We start from the raw sequence: 22,666 nt of genomic DNA on the forward strand, positions 1-22,666 counted from the left end.
AAACCTGTGGGACATCATCAAGAATACCAATATATGCATTGTGGGAGTCTAAGAAGAAGAGAGAAAAGGGGCAGAGAGACTATTCAAAGAAATAATGGTTGAAAATTTCCCAAATTTAACAAAAGACATGAATATACACATTCCAGATGTTCAACAAACTCTGAACGGGATGAATTCAAATAGACCTACACTGTGACATACTATAATCAAATTGTCAAATGCCAAAGACAAAAAGAGAATTCTGATAGCCACAAGAGGGAAGCAACATATCACATACAAGGGAGCCTCAAGATGTCCCACTGGAAACCATGGAGGAAAGAAGACAATGGGATGGCATATTTAAAGTGCTAAAAGCAAAAAATTGTCAAACAAGAACTCTATATCTGGGAAAACTGTCCTTCAAAAATGAGGGCAAGATTAAGAGATTGCCAGATAAACAAAAGCTGAGAGAGAACTGAGGGAGTCTATTATCAGAAGACCAGCCCTACAAGAAATGTTAAAGAAAGTTCCGCAGGTTGAAAGGAAAGGACAGTAGACACTAGACTGAAGCCACATGAAGAAATAAAGAACTCCAGTAAGGGTAACACCATGGGTAAATGCCAGTATTATTGTATTTTTGGTTCATAACTCCACTTTTTTACTTCCTACAGGATTTGAAAGGCAAATGCATAAAATGTAATGAGAAATCAGTGTTTTGGGATTCATAATATATAAACATGTAATCTGTAACAAGAACTACATAAAGGTGGGGGGACAGAAGGGTATAGAAATATAGTCTGTGCATATTGAATTTAATATGGTATCAAAGCAAAGGAGATTGTTATTGACTTAGGATGTTAAATTTAAGCTCCATGGTAACAACAAAGAAAATACTGGAGAAGATGCAGGCTCATAGGTTGCCAGGGGAAGGTGGCAGAGGGGATAGAGAGTTAATACATGATAAGCATAGCGTTTGTTTGGGGAGATGAGAAAACTGCAATAATGCAAGGTAGTAAGGGTACTGCAATATAATGAGGGTGATTAATTCCATTGGGGAAATGAGTGCCTGAAAATGGTTGAGATGGGAAAGTTTATGTTGTATAATATTTTCCCAAATTAATAATTAAAAAAAAGAACGAGCAGCTAAAGAGACAATGAGAATTAAATGCAATACATGATCCTGGATGGGATCTAGCAAGGAGGAAAAAAGGCTAAAAGGGATATTATTGCGGCATATGAAAAAATTGAAGTATAGACTATAAGCCAAATATCAATGTTAAATTTCTTGCACTTGATATACAACCTACACTCAAGTGTTCAGAAAATAGATTGATATAGACAAACAGATAGATGGGTAGACAGAATGATAAAGCAAATATAGCAAAATGTTAAAATTGATGGATCTGGGTATTTGGGGGGTGGGGGTATGATGGGGTTCTCTGGTGGGGTTTGTACATGTATTGTTTTTATAACTGTCCTGTAGTTTGAAAGTATTTCAAAATAAAAGTTTTTTAAAAATCCACTATCCCTTTCTTCAGCTCTAGAAATTTAGTTTTGAAAAATGTAGACTACATTACACTACACAGTAGGTTAATGGGAAATTTCAGCCTTTATATTATAGAGACCATGGAATCTCAGAGAACATGGTCTTTTATTAATGTTTGCATCTTCCAGAGGGTCATGCATAGAGCAAGTGCTTAATAAATGTCCCATGAATTAAACTGACCTAAGCAGCTCCCCAGAAATTGAAAAGGAACACTACCAAACTTATTCTATGAAGCCAACATCACCCTACTACTAAAATCAGACAAAGATACTATGAAAAAAGAAAATTACAGACCAATTTCTCTAATGAATATAGATGCAAAATTCCTCAACAAAATACCTGCAGCAAACCGAATCCAAAAGCACATTAAAAGAATTATATGGAGCTGCCCTGGATGGTGCTTCAGAGGTAATCACCGGACATTGTAAATCCTCACAGGGCCTACATGATGGAATAGAGGAGAGTATGGGACATGATGTGAACCAATGTATATGAGGTGCAGAGGTGCCCAAAGATGTACTTACCAAATCCAATGGATGTGTCATGATGATGGGAACGAGTGTTGTTGGGGGGGGGGAGAGGGGGGGTGGGGGGGTGGGGTTGAATGGGACCTCACATATATATTTTTAATGTAATATTATTACAAAGTCAATAAAAAATAAAAAAATTAAAAAAAAAAAAAAAAAGAATTATATACCACAATCAAGTGGGTTTTATCCCAGGTGTGCAAGGGTGGTTCAACACAAGAAAACCAATCACTGTAATAAACCAAATAAATAAATTGAAATAGAAAAATCACATTATCCTCTTAATTGACGCAGAAAAGGCATTTGACCAAATACAGCATCCTTTCTCAATAAAAACACTCCAAAAGATAGGAATAGAAGGAAACTTTCTCAACATGGCGAAGAGTATATATGAAAAACTCATAACTAACATTGTACTCAACATTGAAAAACTGAAAGCTTTCCTGCTGAGATCAGGAACAAGACAAGGATGCTCACTGTCGCTACTGTTATTCAATATTATGCTATAAGCTCTAGCTAGAGCAATTAGGCAAGAAAAAGAAAAAGTGCCCAAAAAGGAAAGGAAGAAGTGAAACTTTTGCTATTTGCTGATGATATGCTGCTTAGATCTTTGTACTGCTGCCATTTTTATTGGCATCTGATTATTGGAATGGTGCCTTATTTTCATTTATTCGATTAAGAAATTTCTCCAATGTGCAAAAGTTTCAGTATTAATTAAAATGAACCTATATAGCCTTTTTCAGAGAGGGTGCCAAAGATCTACTGTTGAAAAAATTTGGATGGGTATCTTGTTTAGATAACTAAAGGATAATTTGGTTGATAATCAAGACTTCTTACAAAAAAAGATAAAATACTAGCACAGAAACATACAGGAAGAGTCCATTTTTCCTAGAATACGCATTTTGATTCAATATCATATTACCTTTTAGGCATGTACATTTAGAGTTGGAAATAAGTCAATAACACATGGAAGGTAGATCATGCCATAAATCCAGAGTTTATATATTTTTAAAGATAACCAGGGGTATAATTGAAGAGGTGAGTATGATATAACTTGGTAACTTACTTCCTCATAACACTTTTTGCTGACATTCGGTTGTAAAAATTAACGGTGTTTTAACAGGCATGTTTTTCTGAAATTTCTTTGCAATAAACAAATATTTTCACATACACAAAATTGACTAAGCTGAAAATTTTTACAGGTCTGGAGAAAATGAAAAGGAATCCAGCCTATTCTCTTGCCATCTCTTTCTAGAAGTGATTGAGGGCTCAAGCAGCCCCTTGCAAACTCTCCCATCCCTCTCAGATCCAGCAGATAGGACATGGTTGGCCATGGCACCCACCTCTATAATCACTTAAGAGGCTACTAGGCTTTAAGCAAAGCATCTCTTCCAACTTCCCAACACTGCTCTTTTTCTATTACTAATTGAGTGTTTTGCTTTCAGATAATCCTATAATGAATGAGCTCAAACGGGCAGAGAGGCAGAATTGACAACCCACCAATAAAAATAATTAAGTCAAAGTAGATTTTGTTAAGAGACTTCTCACATCACAATAGGAAATCTAGGCTACTTAAAATCAGGGAAACCAAATAGAACGTTTTTTTTCTGTTTTAAAAGGAAAATTAGCCTTAAAAGTACTTCTTCCACTGAGTCCCCATCAACTCTGCTGATCATACTGGTTATTTACTTTGGAAGTGCTTGCACAATAGAAATGCCAAAGGAATAGAAGGTATTCCCAAAATTGTCTTTTCCCTTTCCATTGTTATCACTCAGAGGTGTCTATACAATTTAGGCAAGGAGATCTTCTGCACATTTTCTCTCTCATCATGGCCTCAGTCCCAAGGCTTTTACATCTTATCTCAACACTTCTGTGCCACGGGAAAGCAGAGGAATATCAGGGTATCAAGAGCACAGATGCAGGGCAAAATCCCACCTCTTTTCTTACTTCCAACCAGTGAAAGAGGTGGATTCCTGAAAACAAACCCTGACCGAGGCAGGTTCATTTCTTTTGCATCCTCCTCCCCAGATCACAAATGCCAGTCGTTAATCCAAGAGTCTGTTGTTGTCCTTGTCTTGCAGCCAAAGCGCTGTGTTGCCACTGACCCATTTCACTCTCACCTCCCCAAACTTTGCAATACCTCCAACTGGGACACTGGGATGGATTGTGGAACTAACCCCTACAGTAATAGACATTTAAAGAGGACCAAATGGCTTCTAGGCTCTGGACAAGAAATAGGAACAAAGATCTGAGCTGGCCTCCAGTTCTGTTTGGTGCTGTATTAAGGGGTATAATATAAAGTAGAAACTGGATAAGGAAATGACATGGACTTGAAGTCACTCAGCTGATGCCCAAAGCAGAGGGCACATACTGGACTGAGATAAGGGATACCCTTGAGTGGCTCCATGAAAAGCAGGATAAACTGAAAATACGTGCTATTGTGGGGCCCAGTGAAATAATTACATACCCACGCTCCATCGGGCCCAAACAGTTCTAGGAAGTTGCCGATGAATTCCCTCGACTTCTCTTCCCACTTTTGAATTAGATCGTGACTCTTTTCTTCCACTCTGTTGACAAATTCCTTTGATCTTTCCTCTACATTTTTTACCTTTTCCTTCATTTTATCCACCTGGTTCTGAAAACGATACTTCTTCTCCTGGACAAAAATTGCAGGAGAGAGAAACAGATTTATCCAAGAGAGCATGAGAGAGATCCAAGTTCTACACTGATAGTCACATTTTCATCTGAGTTGTGGTGTTGCCTGACCTAGCCAGTCAGGAGGTGGCCATGTTCTAAGGGTCAGATCAAAGGGAAGGCACAGCTCTCATATGAAAAGTCATTTGTCATTAGCCTATTTGGGTATGTAAATGGGAAGGACAGGTGGTTGTTTTGTTTTGTTTTGTTTTTTAATGTTCTCTTTCTTTTAAACCTCTGAGTTGAATTCACATATTTAAGAGAGGAATAAAAATATATATATTTACCCTTTATGATAGGTAGATACTGGGCAAACACCCCATCCACTTCCTGGGGACATAGACAGAAGTGGGAATTTTACATAGAATGGCCACCCAAGGCTGCCCGAGTTCCCTATTATACTGGAGCACTATTAAAACCAATATTTCTTGAAATAAGTAGGTCATTGGCTGGGCTTAGAATCCATCCAGTACACTGAAATTTTCATTGTAATGATATTTTCCATTATGCTAATTGAACTACATCTACTTCTACAGTGATGAAGAAAGCTTTTGTTCTGGTAGCATCTCCAGATTGCAATTTTGTTCTTCTTAAGCCTTTATGCAGCAATGCTGCCTGTCGATGGGCCTGGAAGCCACTGGGTGTTGGGCAAGTCCTGTGTCATCTCTAAAGCCCACTTTTCCTAACCTGTGAAATGAGGATAATCATCATACCAGCTCATAGGGTCGATGTCAGACAATTAAGTAATGTACAAAGCCTGGTGTTTAGTAAAGATTACATGTGTTGTTAGCTCTTTTGTTACTATTAAATGGCATCGGCATTAAATCTGTGTTACTTAATGAAGATGGCACTGAAACCATGAAAATAACATGGGGCAAAGGGTCTTCTCATAACATTTTGATACCTTTTCTCCTAAAGGAGTAGTAAAGCTTTAACTTTTCTTTACTACATGGTACTAAAGTTGATTTCACATATCAGAATTTTTGAGACACCGAGAATATTGCAAAACTGGGTTGAGAGTCCCTAATTTTGACCTTCCAGACCTCAACAAGGCCTCAGGGTGGGGCGGATGCTACCACTGAGCTACAGATACCTGCATATGTACTCCGGGAAGTCACTCTGTCCTCTGTGACTTAGGGTGTGACCTTGGGTGAGTAGTTCAACCTCCGCGGGCCTCTGTTTCCTCATCTCTACATTGGATATAGTCATTGTATCTGCCAACACAGGCTTATTAAGAGGACGAAATGAGATACTCCAAGTGAAACTCTCAGATCGGCCCTGGTAAGCGCTCGATAACCGTTAGCTGTTGTCTTTACGTGATTCTCTTCCACAGTTCATTCTGCACTGGAAATAGAGTTCTTATGTGCGCCTCTCAGGGACACCATGGGCTAGTAGAATGAGCACTGGACCAGGAGTCAGGAGACTGGGCAGCTGTTGCTGTCTCCATCGCTACTTCACTTGAGGGACCTTGGCCGGTTTGGAGGCCAGCTTTCCTCATCTCTAACTCCAGGGACTTGGCCTGGGTGACCGATCCCCATCCGGTTCCTGCTACCTCTGAGGTTCCATGACGACTCACAGATACACGTCCATCCCACACATTCGAGTTCACCCCGAACCGCAGCCAGATTTGGTGTCACAGAAAGGCCACGAGCACATCCACAGTGAATTGCGCAGCTCCCTAAGGGGCTGCTCTCAGGGCCACTTAACGAGAGCAAGCAATGACTTCCGGAAACAGCTCGACATGCTTGGATGGTCGACTGAATTCAATTTTAAGGAACAGACAGTTTAATTTACTGAAATAATCAGGGCTTTATTCTCTATAAGCTAACAAATACTCACTTTGAATTCTTTTCAGCCACTTTTTCTGGTGCCCCTCGACCCCGACACTTTTCACTTGGTGGCCCGGCTGGTACAAAATCAGAGCCTTCAGTGCCAACCCTCCCTGACTCATAAGCTCACCTGATAATCACTGATTCCACAATTAATGACGCCCCTCCCCTCCTATTTGGAAGGTAGCAATGATCAATTGTGTAAGCTGCTGGATAATTATGGCTCCACATAATTATAAGTATCCTGTTTTGGAGACAAATCACCCTTGGAACATACAGTACTTTTTTTTTTCCCAGGTAGAAATTCTGCATGTATGGAGACATCTTGTCTTAATCAAAGATATCGGCTCCTCGGAGCCCAGGCAAATATAGTTGTCCAGACTCACTAACCTCACATCCAGCAACTGTGCTGCCCTCTTTGCTTTTTAACAGCTTGTTTTGCTTGTTTTAAAGATTGTTTTTAACAGTTGCTCTATTATTAAAGGAACAGCAGCTCTGTGGGAACAATGCGGTAGAAATACAAAAGGAAGCCAAAGACTTTCGGCTTTATTTAAACAGCTGTAATTTCTCTGGACGATAAAAAACGGCTGTTAAGGTGTCTAATGAGCATGTGTAAGGGCCTTAATAAAATGAAACTTTAAGAGAGGTTAAAACAAGAAAGCATTTTCTCAAGGTTTAGTTTTTTTTTTTTTCATTACCCCTGCCCTCCTTCCTTCCCCTTCAGCCAAAGACAACTCTTTCCCTTCCTGAGGGGCAGATCTCCCAGAAGCCATTCATCCGGGTCTGAGGACCCTAAATAGGGAGGTTGGCACAAGGGGAGGGAAGGGTGGCAGCTCCTGTATAGGATGTCAAGCTCACTGCCTGTGTTCCACTGGTGACATTTGGACATTGGTCTCATCTGTAAAATGGGGGTAATACATCACTGAGTCGTTACATGGGTGAAAGGCGACGATAGAAGTGTTTAGAACACCGTGTGGCCTAGAGCAGGCACTCAGGGAACGTCAGCGGGGGCGGTGGCACTCAGAGGGTGCAGGGTGGCACGCTTACGTTAATAAAGCTGACATTCAGCTCCTTGGCTGTGTATCCTCTCTGGAGGTTGCGCCGGGCATAAACGTCATAGTCACGGACAATTCTGGTGATGATGTCTGATGTTGAAATGCCTTCTGTCCTCTGCGTTGGAACAAACATTCCTGGGCAGAGAAGAAAGAGGAGATAAAGAGGAAACGCTCAGAGTGCTTCAGTTGAACTGTTTTTCCTTAATGGCGCTCCTTTCCAGGACAAAGTCACAGCAGGCAGAGGGAGCCAGTGAGGCTTTCGGGTCTGGCCCCACTGACCCTTCCAGCCTCGGCTTCATTCGCTCGCTCGCTCCTTCCCTCCCACAAACTCTGCCTGTTCAGCTTCCGAGACCCACCCCAGGATATGCCACACCCGCTCCTGGCTTGTGCTGATGCCAAACCCTTCTTCCATGCCCTGGACAGCCCTTCCCCGCCCTCATCCCGCAAGGTCCAGCTTCAAGGCCATGCCTCTCGGAAGTCCTTCCGACACCACCAGGCAGAATCCACAATGCTGAGGAGGTAAACTTGTCTCCCATGAACAAAACTATTTTTCACATCTGTCTCCTCGGACAAGTGAACATTTTGAAAGCACAGATTATGCCTTAATTGTCTCTGCCATCCCCAGCCCTGAGCTCAGTGCCCGTGTCTTGCATGTGGGAGGTGTTCAATAAACGCAAATGGAAGGAACAGGTGAATGGAGGAGACTAACAACTGAGTCAATGAATTAGATCACGGCAACACCACTTCTCCCCCCAAGGAAGTCTGTGTCACGTTATACCAAAGGAAAAGAAGACAGAGTATACTATTTCTGTTGTCTCTGATCTAAAGACATGCCAGTGGGGTGCTAGATGATTTATCTCCCTAAGAACAGTCTACTCTGCATGGTGGTTTCACCACTCAAAGGCCCTTTCATCTAAAAATACGTGGGACTGAGTAAAAATAAACAAGCAGAGAGAACGCCAAGTTCTAACAGAACCTCCTCAAAGTTCTCAAACATATATTTGGGTATACCAACAGAGGACTGCCGAGAGGTCACAAATATTAACAAGGCATGCATCGGGCTTCTGTTCACCCTTCTGCTGTCAACTGAAATGATCTTCCCACCTATGATCATTAGGGCTGGTCAGTCAGAGACATCAGGCAGGGGACAGGGTGACAGATCCTGGGCACAAAGGAAGTGGGTTCTCAGTTTACGGACTTGGGGAATTCACTCAAACCCTCACTTTCCTCTGGTGAGAAACGAAGTGGCTGGACAAGATGGCCTGGGAGTCACCCTTGCTCTTCTTTTTCCCTCCCTCCCCACATCCAATTTCCAATTACCGATCTAGTTCCTGTCTCCCCACAATTCATTCCACTTGGCTCCATCCCCCATCCTAAGGCAATCCAACACCATCTTGTTTGAAGCTTACAGCAAAAGCCACAAAACAATCTCCAGCAGGGTTGTTTCTGTCTCCTTCAACCCATCCTCCATAGGGAAGCCAGAGTGATCTTTCTAAATGCAAGTCAGATACCCTGCTCAAAACCCTTCATTGGTTTTCTATTAGATTTAGATCGAAACCCTGAACGTGGCTCTGCAACAGCTTGCATTATCTCTTCCCTGTGCTTCTCTCCAGTCTCATCTCAGACACTCTCCCTTTCACTCCCTAAACCAAGGCATCATTCTCCTTAGAATCTTTGGAACCGAGCAACTGGCTGACCCTGACTCAGTTCGGCCACATAGGATTTGTTCAGTGTCTTGAAAATGCTGCCTACCCCCTGCCCCATTCTGCCACCAGCAAGCACTCTCTACCAGATTCTTGGTCATCCACTGGGATTCTTTAGTGTCACTTCCTCAAGGAAATCTCCAAACCCCCAGACTAGGTCTTTCCTTTTTGTTATTCCCTCGTGTGATCCTCTGCTCTTTTCTTTCAAATACTCCAAATCTTTATAAAACGTGTTCAATAACTGTCTTCTCCACTTGACTAACAGCTACAGGAGGGAAGGAAGCACGCCTGACTTGTTCTCTTTGTCTACATTCTTAGCATTGGGTGACCAGCAGGCTATAGGAATGGTTTTTTGAATGAATGACCAGATGTATGTTGATCTCTAGATAGCCTTCCAACACCAGCTTTCTCTCCGATTATATGTGAATTTTTCAATCTTGCAGTCCCTATTATGGTGTTCCTTTGGGGCTTTAGTCTGATACCATCTGTACAGTCCCGATTCATATCAGCAGCCGGGTGGCACTGCTGGCATTAAAGAGACAAAGTATCCAATTTCTAAAGTACTGTGGCTCAGAGGACTGAGTTGGGGTTTGCTGCTAGGTCAAAAATTTCTTTTACCTTCTAGGAAAACAGAATCAAACATAGGAAACCAAAGGGAAGGCAAAGGATGCAAACATCTCAACGTCTGGGCATGAACAGCACCCAAACTGACCCAGCTGTGCAGGGGCACTAGTGGGCATAGGAACCCTGAGTGACATCTCCACCTTGGTAGAAGCAGTGGGGAGCTTTCTCGTAAGGCGTCTATCCCATTTTTCAGCAGGCAGAGATTTCACCCACACTCCCGCCTGCTGAAATGTTAATAAGATTCTCCAGCTGCTGACAGATTTTAGCAAGTCATTTAGACACTTGTGACATGAGCTCACCCTTTCTATGAAGTTAGAGGAGGAGGTCTCTCCGTGGCTGAGTAACTGAAGGTGGGGTTGGGGTTGGGGAGAGATGTGCTTTGGCTGGTTGGGAGGTAGGTCTCTAAAAGAAGCCAAGCCCTCTGCTGATATAATGAGGCACTCGGCTTCCTCCAAATCCTAATTATTGCTCTGCTAAAAATATTCAGTAATGAGCATGATCAGAGAACCTTTTTTATCATGCTTTTCAGAATTGCGGCGTTTGGTTATGGAGCTATTTTAAGCAGCAGCAAAGCTCATGTTAATGAAGGAAACTTTCAACAGTAGTAGGCAATATTAGAATGATGATGAGTAATGTGGACCTTACAGTCTATCTAATTTAAGCTTCATCATTTCATCCAGTTTGGCTAGGGATTTTGACATGGAGCTCTGACAAACACAGCAGAGTGCTATAAAGCTTAATGCAAGCCCTTGATGTTCTCTGGCTTCATTTGACATCATTTTTGGCTTTCAAAATAAACTATGCTTAGAGCAGAAAAGCCAAATGTGGGTGCTCAGGACATTCCTGAGCACCTTTCTCGCACATGAATATTCGGGCCTTCCCTACCTGGACCCCAAACAGATTTCCACGGTGACTTACCTCCTAGTGAGAACTCAGCAGAGCAGATTAAAGGACCACAAGAAAGGGTCCTTGTGCACATGCGCCATCACACACAGTCTTATGTCTGTGCTCCCAGGGCAAAAAAACCACCCCCTGACTCTTCAATTTGGAAATGGGGGTTGTGATGGATTAAAGATGGCCACAGTTCCCTTCTCCTTGAATGAGAGCTGGCCTTAGTGACTTGCTTATGACAAACAGAACGTGGCACAGGTGATCTGCATAACTTCCAAGTGTGGTTCAGAAGAAGCCGTGCAGCTTCCACTGAGATCGCTTGCTCTCTGGACACTCCCTTCTCAGGATGCTCGCTCTTGGAACCCAGCCGCCATGCTGTGAGAGGCCCAAGTGACGACACAGCTGAGTTGCCTGCTGACAGCCAACACCAGCAGCCGCCCATTGAACTGTGCCATCTGGGACCCCGGGCCCGGGTGAGCCTTCAGGTGACTGTAGCCCAGCTGTTATCTGACCACAACTATTGGAGAAATGCCAAACGAGAACCACCCAGCCAAGCCCTTGCTGAGGTCCTGACCCACAAAATCACAAGCGCAATAAAATGGCTCTTCTAAGTTGCTACGTTTTGGGGGTACTTTTTTACGCAACAATAGGTAACTGGAATAGGGATATTGTATTTCTTAGAGTTAAAACCACTTCTGGCCCTGTTCCTACACCTAAACTACTGGAACTTGACATATGATGCCTCAGATCAGGAAAGCAACCCCCACAGAGCCAGAGGAGAAAGCTCTAATCCACAGGTGATGCTCAGATCTTGGAATCGAATGGGATTTGCCCTACTGGGAGGTTTCAGACTTGCTTGGGACCTGTGACCCCTTTTGCTTTCCAATTTTTCCCTTCGGTAACGAGTATGACTATCCTATGCCTGTCCTACCACTGCATTTTGGAAGCAACTAGCTTGCTTTCTAAGTTTCACAGGTCCACACACCAAGAGGAATTGTGTCACAGAATGGACCATACCCACAACTGATTCTGATGAGACTTTGGACTTAAGAGTTATTACTGAAATGACTTAAGGTTTTGGGCATGTTAGGATGGGGTAAATTAAATTTTCCATGTGGGAAGAACCTGTCTTTTACAGTCCAGAGGGCAGATTATTGGGGATTGAATAATGTTCCCCACAAACGACATGTTAAACTCTTAATCCGTGTTCCTATGGGTGTGTTCACCTTTGAAGGTGTTTTTATTAGTTAAGGTGTGAACTCATTTGTGAATAGGAACTCTAAGATCCTGTTCAGATGAGGCCAAATTGAACTGGGGTAGGCCTTAACCCATAATGCTGAAGTCTTTATAAGGACAGGAAATCTAGATATAGACCCAGATAACTGAGCAGAAGAAGTAGAAGAAGCCAAAAGCAGAACCATGTGCCAGGGGCAGAGATGCAAGTCATGGAACCCCAAGCACTATGGCAAGCCAGCACCACAATGCTGCAGACCCTGTGAAAAAGTGTGGCCTGTTGAGACCTCGATTTTGGATACCTAGATTCTAAAACCATGAGACAAAATTCCCATTGCTTAAGGCAACTCATTGTATGGTATTTGTCATAGCAGGCCTGGCAAACTAAGACGGCAGCTTTTACTTAGATCACTAGAGGACACTCGCCCAAAAATAAAACCACCACCAAGTCTATACTACAAGGAACTATCAACCCAGGAAGCACTGATTTAACTTGGGGTAGGGGGTGGGGGCAGTTCAGCTGACCCAGAATCTCTGGTCTAGATCCTTGTACTCTTAGAGAGGTCTATGGACGTGCTGCATTTAACAACCTGGGAGCTCGGTAGACATGGGAATCTCAAGCCCCACCAGATCTATTGAATCAGAATCTTCATTTTAACAAGACTGTGCAAGTGATCCATAGACACATCTAAGTTTGATAAGCTCTGGTCTCTACCAGGTCCTTTCTGGCAATTTCAGGAAAGGAGCAGCTAGCTTACCGCTTAGATTTTACCAAGACTTGAAAAGGTATTAATCCCTCTGTGCCATAACCCATCTCAGCAGAACTGATACATTAGCCAGTTTGTTCTTCCCCCCAGTGCTCCTTGACAGTGTTCCAAGTCTGAAGTATACGGGGTTTTTGTTCTCAGGACTCTTTAAAAACAAGATTGCAGGAGGCAGATGTGGCTCAAGCAGTTGGGCACCCACCTACCATATGTGAGGACCCAGGTTCATTTCCCAGTGCCTCCCAAAGAAGACAAGCAAGACAGTGAGATGATGCAACAAGGAGACACAATGAGGAAACACAATGAGAGACACAATAAGCAGGGAATGGAAGTGGCTCAATCAATTCGAGGCCTCCCTCCCACATGGGAGGTCCCCAGTTTGGTTCCCAGTGCCTCCTAAAAAGAAGACAAGCAGACACAGACAGTAGACAGTGAGCGCAAACAACGAGGTAGGGGGGGATAAATAAATCTTAAAAACAAAAACAAAATCAAGATTGGATTTGAGATTAACATCAGACCTCCCATTCTTGTCCAATGTTCCTGACCACTGAGAGAGCCCTTTCTAAGGCCCCAAAAGGCCATGAACTAACAAAAACACCATTGGGGGGTGGGAGTGGGAAGCACATTAAATGTACCAGAATGACTTTCTGAAGTATTAGCCAAGGTTATTTTCATTTCTAGGGATCATGGATGCCCTGAGGCCCTGTACCCACTGACATAGACCTCCATCACTTCAGGGGGTAGGTAGATGTAGCCGAGGATCAGGAGGCAGGCAGCAAAATTGAGAGCATGAGAGGGGCCTGTCTCTGTCCCCACTCAGGTTCAAATCCCAGGGACAGGGTCAGGAAAGAGACCCCTATAGAAAGATCAGAGCACCGGGGCCAGCACCGTGTTTCCCACCAGCAACTTTGGGAGGAAACTGTCTCACAGAAACCCCGTGCCGACATGGGGAGGCCTTACTAGAACATTCCTATTGCTGGTGGCAGGCCAGTCAGACAAAGCCTGACATGACTCCCTTCTACTGCCTGAGTTTACGGAGGGCATTCTTAAATTCCCAGAAGACCTTCTAGAAGAATACAGAAGGTAACAGAGATTTAAGATCAGCATAGCTACAAGGTGGGTCACCAGAGCACAGGGAAGAGTAGGGGGCAAAGACAAGTAAGGGCTGAGGTGAGGCTGGGGTGAGGACAAGCGGGAGGTGGTTGGAGAAAGATGGCGGAAGTGGCTGAGTGTCAGGGGGGTGCAGTGGGGATCTGGTAGGCAGGGGGAGATGGGTGACCCCATGTCAGGCCAAAATGTAGGCCTGAGAAACTTACAGAGCACCCCAGGAGAAAAAGGCAGTGAATTTACTCCTTAGAGTCTAAGTACAAACCTATATTACCAAGCATGTTGTTTTCTCTATCAGATATCTAGAAATAGGGGTTCCTAAGCAAGTCCAGCTACAGAAATCACTTTTGGTCCCCAGTTGGCCCTTCCCCCACAACAGACCTGATCATGGCACTCTCCTGCCTCGGGGTAGTGTTGGGCTCCACGTTACATGCAAAATTAAGTCTAAACCAACCCATCTGGCCAGTCTCCATTTCCACCCTTACCTCTGCATGTTCCCTACTCCATTAATATTTTTGCTTTTTTCCAAATTGGCTACACAACCCCACCTTTGGACAATGGCTCCCTAGCCTGCTATATATACCCCATGAGTCTTATTAAAACTTGGTGTACTTATTCATGTCCAACTCTGCTCTCTTCTCCAGGGTAGGGGCTATGTCTTATTCATATGTGTATCCCATTCCCATTTTCCCTCAATTCCTGGCTTTGTGGATGCCTTAGGGGGCAGGGAGTTCCCCATCATGGGAGATGTACAAGCATCATATATACCAGGAGCTGGCAGCAATGTCAAGGAGGGAATGAGATGCTGGCCTTGGTGTCCCGTAGAGCCTACCCTACCTCAAGAATCGAAAAGTCCATGAGGACCAGGAAAAGGCTATAGCAGTGGCATGCTGAGGGTAGGGAGTGATGGGAGCTTGAGGAATGGGAAGGATGACTCTGATGATAGATGTCAACAATGGGGCCAGCCCTAGTGCAATGTGGGGTGTGGACTTGAAATCCCTAAGTGAACAAATGGTAGCTCACTAAACTAGATCATCCATACCTTGCGAGATAATGGTTTAACGCATGTATGAAGGTATACATGGATGTACATACAGTGCCCACACACAGGGTGCATGGTAGACAGTAAAACAGCAAAAAATAAACCAAACAATTAGAAATCTACTTCTGCACTTATCTTTAGCTAAAACGCCAATTCCAGCGCATCCCTTTCCCAAACTCTTCCTTGCTCCAAGATTTTCATGCAGCAAATAGGCTAATGGGAGTTCTGTGGAAGGTAGTTGAATGAAGGAAGAGGGATGGAGAAGCTAAGTAGCTGCTTGTCTTTATCTTGGACATCTTCATTTTTAGGGTCAGGAAACCAGGTGACTCTTTAAGAGGATAGAAGTAATTACCTTCTCCCCATCTATCTTTTAAAGGGCAGTCCAAATGGATACATTTGGGGGCTATTTTAAAAATCCCAGCAACGACTAATTCTTAGATGATTATTTGAAACCCTGTGGCATTGACTGATAGCCTGAGCTCAAGAAAATGACAAATGCTGGGTGGTGAGTATGTAGCAGAGACTACTGTTCATTATACATTTGCCAAAAAGAGCATATATAATTTGTGATTTTTATTCTCTTGCCTGCCATAAGATAGAGCAAGAAAAACAAAAATTCATAGGTGTAATTTTTAAAGATCTTTCACTTAGACACATCATAGTCATTTTTGAAACAGGTCAAATGGTTAGCCCTTGTCACTTTCATTGGGATTTTGTTGGGCTGTGAGGTTCTAACAGTTTGGAGTAATCTAGCACATGTGGTCATCATCTCTTTCAATAAAGGTGTATGTGAGGGACTTAGAGGTCAAGATCCTATTGGAGGGCGGCAGACTTGGTCCAGTGGTTAGTGCGTCCGTCTACCACATGGGAGGTCCGCAGTTCAAACCCCGGGCCTCCTAGACCCGTGTGCAGCTGGCCCATGCGCAGTGCTGATGCACACAAGGAGTGCCCTGCCATGCAGGGGTGTCCCCCGCGTAGGGGAGCCCCACGCCCAAGGAGTGCGCCCTGTAAGGAGAGCCACCCAGGGCGAAAGGAAGTGCAGCCTGCCCAGGAATGGCGCCACACACACAGAGAGCTGACACAAGATGATGCAACAAAAAGAAACAGATTCCTGTGCCACTGACAACAACAGAAGTGGACAAAGAAGACGTAGCAAATAGACACAGAGAACAGACAATGGGGGTGGGGGGGGGGAAGGGGAGATAAATAAATAAATCTTTTTTTTTAAAAAAAAAAGATCCTATTGGAAAGCAAACAGAAATTGGATGCAAAGGCCCATATAAATTCACACCAAAATATCACCTCTTACATCCAAATAATATGAAAAATTCTGAAAAACAGACGTTTGTGCCTGAATTATCAAGGCAAACAGCTCTATTTACCTTGTGGGAGGAAGAGCCCTTGCAGACAGGACAGACTTCCATCTTAAGCTAATTATCCATCCTCCTCCATAAAACCACTCTCTTGTTCGGGTAGCATTTAATGAACACTAAAATGTACCAGGGACTAGGCTGGGGATTAAAAGATGGATGAAACCTGGTCCCCATCCTTGTGGCACTCCATTCTAGTGAGGGAAACACACAGAGAGAAACAATCAGGATGCTGTGGGAGTGAGTTGAAAACGAGGTATGTGCGCAAAAAGTGCCTAAGGAAGGGGGGGGGCGTGCTGAATAGTTCCCCAGGGAAAAGAGGGGATGTCCAGGCTGGCTCTTCAGCTGGGCCTTGAGTAGAAAGCAGAAGGTCAGGGAAGGGCAGTCCAAGCCCAGAGAACAGCTTAGCAAAGGCACTAAAAGCTGAGGCATGTCCTGGAAACCAGGAGGGATTCCGTATGCCTGAAGTGTAGAGTCTGTGGAAGGTAATGGACAGAGTTGAGGCTGGGAAGATGGAGATGCTCCATAGGGCTGAGAAAGAGAAACTGAGGCTTGGTCAGAGAGACTGGAGGACATTAGAAGAGAGCAATGGCTCAGGAGTGAAGGGGGACAAGCGTGTGGAAGAAAGAGTGGTCAGCAGGGTCAATTTGCTCAGAGGAGGACTGGAAAGAGACCATTAGTAGTTCAAAGGTCAACAGGAACCTCAGGAAGGATGGGGCAGGAGTGCAGGCGGATGAGTAGTAGCAGGGAAGCGAGCCTGCAAGTGGCAGGGAAGGAAAGGACTGAGTGAGAAAGTGACAGGAGGCAGGAAGGAGGGCAGGAGAAAAGAATTGGGTTGTTTGGTCTGTTTTTGTAGACTTTCATACGCTCAGAAGCTCACAAATACTGACTGGAGATATCAAAGAAGACTAATCGATAAAAGCAGCCTCCCAGGAAGGGAGAAGGTAGGTTCACATAAAGAAGTTAGCCTGGGATAAAAAACGCACCCCCCCCCCCACCATGGGAAGCGGATTTGGCTCAACGGATAGGGCGTCCATCTACCACATGGGAGGTCTGTGGTTCAAACCCCGGGCCTCCTGACCCACGTGAGCAGGCCTACATGCAGTGCTGATGCACGCAAGGAGTGCCGTGCCACACAGCGGTGTCCCCCGTGTAGGGGAGCCCCACGCGCAAGGAGTATGCCCCGTAAGGAGAGCCACCCCACAAGAAAAAAGCACAGCCTGCCCAGGAGTGGCACCGCACACATGGAGAGCTGACACAGCGAGATGACGCAACAAAAATGGGACACAGATTCCTGGTACTGCTGACAAGAATCCAAGTGGATATAGAAGAACACACACAGCGAATGGACACAGAGAGCAGATACCAGGGGAGGGGAGGAGGGGAGAGAAATAAATAAAAAATACATCTTTAATAAAAAAAATAATAAAAAAAACTTTCCCCTCTTCCTCAGGATCCAGGAGAAGAGGTAAGGATGCCTGGAGCTGTGGTAAATCAGGGCAGGAAGGGGAAAAAGACTAGATAAAAGATTACCAAGGAGCACTGAGAACCTGCTGAAGCTGGAAACGACAGATTGTTTATGATGCTCCAAAAGCCATCTTCCCAGAGCCATCAGCCGCGTGGCAGCAGGAACAGAGAACCCAATGAAGGATTCAACGCCGGGGAGCTTGTGGGTGGTGGAAACAAGCTTCCCTCTCTCCAGCCACCCTTTAACTCCAACCTTAACAGAAGAGCTTCACCACAAACGTGACAGCTTCCAAACCTCAGGCACCATGTCTGCCTTCCATGACATCACTTAAGAGTTTCAGGAAGGGAGTATTTTACCTGATTCTGGAAATGCTTATCCATTCTCTTTTTGCCTCTGCCGGTGGTACATTACTATCACGTGACAAGATGACAATAGAAACATGGCAGGGCTGACTTTGGAGACCAAGAGTCCAGATCGTTAGCTGGCCAGTTACCTGTTTTCTTCTGGAAGGAACTTTCTTGGCAATATAAAATAATTTCATTGTAAAGACTTAATTGTGAGTGAGGAAAGTAAATGCAATTGGATCCTGTGATTTTAGTCTGATAGATCCTAAAATCAAGACACAAACCTGAAGTTGAGTATTTTGCTGCTCCCTTGAATTCCTATATAAATGCCCAAATGGCATCTGAGCCATGTATAGAGAATGAACCTTAGCACATGTCAACAGAGATTGTAGAGGCTACACAGGAGACCCCTGAAATTCCAGTGCCGTGTATGTACTTACTGCAGTCCTATGGCATATATCTCTCATTAAATCTGATCACTTGGTGGACAAGCAACCACAGAAGAACTCCTCACCTGCTTCCTTTATATGTTTGTAAACGTCATCGGAACCAGCAGAGGAATACGGAATGTCATCGTGGGCCACAAAGTCAATCTGTTAGTGAGAGAGAGGAGTGACGTCACTACAGGGATGGATATGCACACCTTTGCATTTTGAAGGGGACTGGTGCCCCGAAAATGCTTTTGGAAGTCAGGCACTTGTATGCCAGTTGTATACTGTGGGTCTGAATTCTCGGTCAAAAGGTATACTCAGTCATCTCCATTTCCAGGAGATTGTGAGAGCTAAAAAAATAAATGTTTGTTTTCTCTCCTTTGATGGTCCCTCTTTGTTCTCCTACCTCTGACAGTGGGATTCTTGCCCTTCCATTCTTCTGCTCTAAACTTTCTCCTTCAGAGAACTCAGAGTTTCTTCTTTTCATCTCATGCCTGCTGACCATCACTGGTTCCCTATTTCCAACCACGTCAAGTTAAAAACTTCTGGCCGGGCTTTCCAAGCCCTTTATAATGAAGCTTCACTCCCTCTCGAGAAGTACTTTAAAGTAGTAGTATAGGTTGCCTGGGAATGATTCCTGCTCCACCATTACTAGCTATATAATTCATTAAGTTGGCTATAAGGATTCAGTCCGGGTTTCTCAACCTTAGTGCTAGTGGCATTTTGGGCTGGACAATTCTTTGGTGTGGGGGGACTGCCCTGTGCACTGAAGGATACTTAGCACCATCCCTGGCCTCTATCCACTAGATGCCAGTGGCACCCCTCTAGTTGTGACAACCAAAAATGTCTCTAGACATGGCCAAATGTCCCTGGGGGTAAAGTGTGGAAAAGTTGCCTCCAATTGAGAACCACAGGATTAAATGACATAATATATGATACTATACAAAAAGGGGCTTAAATAACAGTTGTTATACCATACCAATAAATATCTATTATTAATGATCTTTTATTACACAAACTACTCTTTATTTTATTACTTCTACTTTTATTTCATTCTTCCTCCTCACCAATGTACAATCATCATCATCTCATCGTCATCATCATCACCATCATCACCACCACCACCACAGGTGCAACTTCTCAGGGTAGCCGTGAGACTGAATGAGGTTGTGTAATAGCAAAGTGCTAGCACAGTGCTGGGCCCATGGTACACAATCTGTAACTGGCAGCCATCGTTACCGCTATGAGTAGACCCCATGATGCCTAGCACCACTTGAGTATACACTAGATGCTTAGTAAAAATGTGTTGGTGATTGCTAGAAATAAATCATATTGTAGTTTTCCCTTTATTCTTTTTATTCTTGCTGGGAAATTGTCCCCTCTGCTATTACCCATGCACGTTTATCAGTGCTCTCCATTCTCTTCTGCATCGTGAATTTAAAAATAGAAAAGAAAACTCTTGAAACAGCTTAATCTGTTTTTTTTCCACACTGCATATAAAAAGAAAGAATAGCTCCTAATGTGGGGCTGGTAGGGAGATACAAAGCACATAATCTGATGCAATCAAAAGAAGGCCTCATATTTTCAATTAATAAAAATCTTGGTCAGCATAAGCTGTTTCCTGAGGTCACAAAATCACAAAGTTCTTTCTTTAAAGGCTAAACCATGACCTTCTGGATAAGAGGTGTGTTCATTTGCTCCGTGAAAAGTAGACACCTGTGGTTCTATAAGCACCAGTAATGATGATGACGACGACGATGACAGTGGCTAATGTTTTTGGAGCTCTTGCTATGGGCCAGACAGTGTTCTCAGTGCTTTACTTGGATCATCTTATTAGATCCTCAAAACAGTCCCATGAGGACAGTAGCATTATCATCCCATTTTATAAGTGAGGTAAGTGAGCAGACAGTGGTTAAAAAACTTGCTCCAAGTGCCACGGTTAGGAAGTGAGAGGATGCCAACCCCCAGGCAAGGGCGCAAGAGTGGTGACATCACATGATGGTTCCTGGTGACCTCTTTAGGAATTGGAAGCAGCCCTGGTCTTTTGTGGCCTAGGCTACAGCACAGGATTAGACTCCCGCTCTCCTGCTCCTCAGAGAACATGGAAGATAGAGAAATACCTTGTGTTTTTCCAGAAACTCTGGTGTGAGTGTCCATGGAGCATCTCTGATGACTTCGTCCACATAGCGACAGTGTCTGAGAGCTTCATATCGCTCTTCTTCATTCATCACGGTGAAACCTTTGAATTTGTGGGTGAGGTCATCACTGCAAACTGAGACAGGCAAATGCGTTAATGCGGTTACCTGGCCCCGGCCCTGCTCACAGCCACACTGGGGCAGACATGGCTTCTTCAGCAAGACAAAGGGCACGCGGCCTCTCTTGGTGCTTGCCACGATCAAACTCCATTTTTGCTTACAAGAACAAAGGATCAGGAAAGCGAAGCAAGCAGAAATTTACCAGTAATTCAGAATTTCATGTGAGTGCTCATTCCAGCTGCATTCTCTTACAACTGTGGCTTTTATTAAACTTATACTCCACACGACCAAATGTGACTTTCCATCTTCTTATTTCCCTTTCCCACCTTTTAGTGAAATTTACTAATCAGAAGTAAAATGACCACATGAACAGATGGAGAAGGGGGAAGAACCAAGAGGCCTGAATTATACAAGAGTTGAACTATCCACTCCAATTCCTTTACTAGATTATTGTGCTTAGTAACATGAGCACACACATGCACATATACACGCTTCTGTTCCCTGGATTGAGGTCCATCACTACACATCAATCACGAGGAAAAAGTCATCAGACAGAAGGTCTGATCTACCCAAGTTCATTCTCCCCACATCTCTTATCCTTTCTAGATCTCAGGCTGAACCCCCTCAGGAAGACAGCCGTATCCCCACTACCTATCTGCCTTAGAACGGATTTGGGGATTTATATTTTTTAAAATACTTTGGGGAAAAAACCTGGAGAAAATAAATATGACCCACTATCCTTGTAGAATGCATTTTTCAGTTGGCAAAGGCAGCTTTTCTAAGGTTTCCCATGTGTCAAAGAAATGGCAGTGTGGTTACAATCCCTCTTTCCTCATACTCCTGAGGTGTGGCTGCCGAGGGTGAGACCACCCCGACTTCTCCTCCGGATGCGCCTTCTTCTTTAAGGCAGTATGTATGTGCAAGATATTCACACATTTTCAGTGTACAAGGCATGTTTTTAGAACAGAAACGTAGCCATTTTCTTGGAACCAAACGATGGCCCACCCCCAGAGCCAAACCTGGCCACAGAATGAATGCACCCTCCTTGGAAAACCCAGCCCTTCCCAGAGGTGCCCGCCCTTCTCTGGTTCTCCCAAGTCAAGCTGATAGACCGAAGCCAGGACAAGGCCCAACCAAAATAATTCCTAAGACAGGCAAAGAAATCTTCTCACGTCCTCTACAGAAGAACCGTTTCGTTCCAAGCAGCTGGGACTTGGTGAGGTGAGATGGTGAGGGAAGGAACAAATGTCTTCGGGAATTACTTCTGAGACAAGGTCCCACCTCTGGCTACTGATATGTGTCATTTCAAATCTACATACTAAGTTTGAGGCAGCTGTCATTTGCAGACCCCCATTTGCCTAAAAGGTGCCAGGACAAACAGGAAGCAGTGGAGTATGGACCTACATGTGAGGCTCTTAGGTTTGTTCATTAACAAGTTCCTGGAAGAAGGGGATAAAGTATGGACTTCAGTTAATATTAATGGATTAATATTGGCTCATTAATTGTAACAAATGTACCATAGTAAGGTCCAATGTTAATAATAAGGAAAGCCAGGTGCAGGGTACATGGGAACTCATTTCCATCTTCGTAATTTTTCTGTAAATATAGAACTGTTCTAAATAATAAAATTGATTCACATACCATACAATCTCTCCAAAGAGAACAATCAATGGTTTTTATATAATCGCAATTGTTGCTCATTCATCACCACAAAATATCGTACGGCATGTGCATATATTTCAATAAAGCTCTAAATAAATAAATAAATGTGCAAGAATAGCCAGAAATAGAAACTATGTACAGC

The 22,666-nt window shown here is 43.8% G+C and overlaps 1 protein-coding gene across 6 annotated transcripts in view; it reads right to left on the reverse strand.

Annotated features, from left to right (window-relative positions):
- The window catches only part of PCYT1B (phosphate cytidylyltransferase 1B, choline), a 116,978-nt gene that overhangs the window by 20,047 nt on the left and 74,265 nt on the right, over positions 1–22,666 (reverse strand). For 4 of the 6 annotated variants that reach the window (XM_004469700.3, XM_012529503.3, XM_004469699.3 and 1 more), the window contains 4 exons: positions 20,728–20,879; positions 18,691–18,769; positions 7,623–7,765; positions 4,520–4,708 (listed from right to left, as the gene is read on the reverse strand). In XM_004469700.3, coding sequence (XP_004469757.1) covers positions 4,520–4,708; positions 7,623–7,765; positions 18,691–18,769; positions 20,728–20,879 — 563 coding nt within the window. The remainder of the gene's footprint in view (positions 1–4,519; positions 4,709–7,622; positions 7,766–18,690; positions 18,770–20,727; positions 20,880–22,666) is intronic. The other 2 variants (XM_058291203.1, XM_004469702.3) reach the window with 1 other exon arrangement.

This window comes from Dasypus novemcinctus, chromosome X, assembly GCF_030445035.2.
Source record: "Dasypus novemcinctus isolate mDasNov1 chromosome X, mDasNov1.1.hap2, whole genome shotgun sequence".
NCBI classification, from domain to species: Eukaryota; Metazoa; Chordata; class Mammalia; order Cingulata; family Dasypodidae; genus Dasypus; species Dasypus novemcinctus.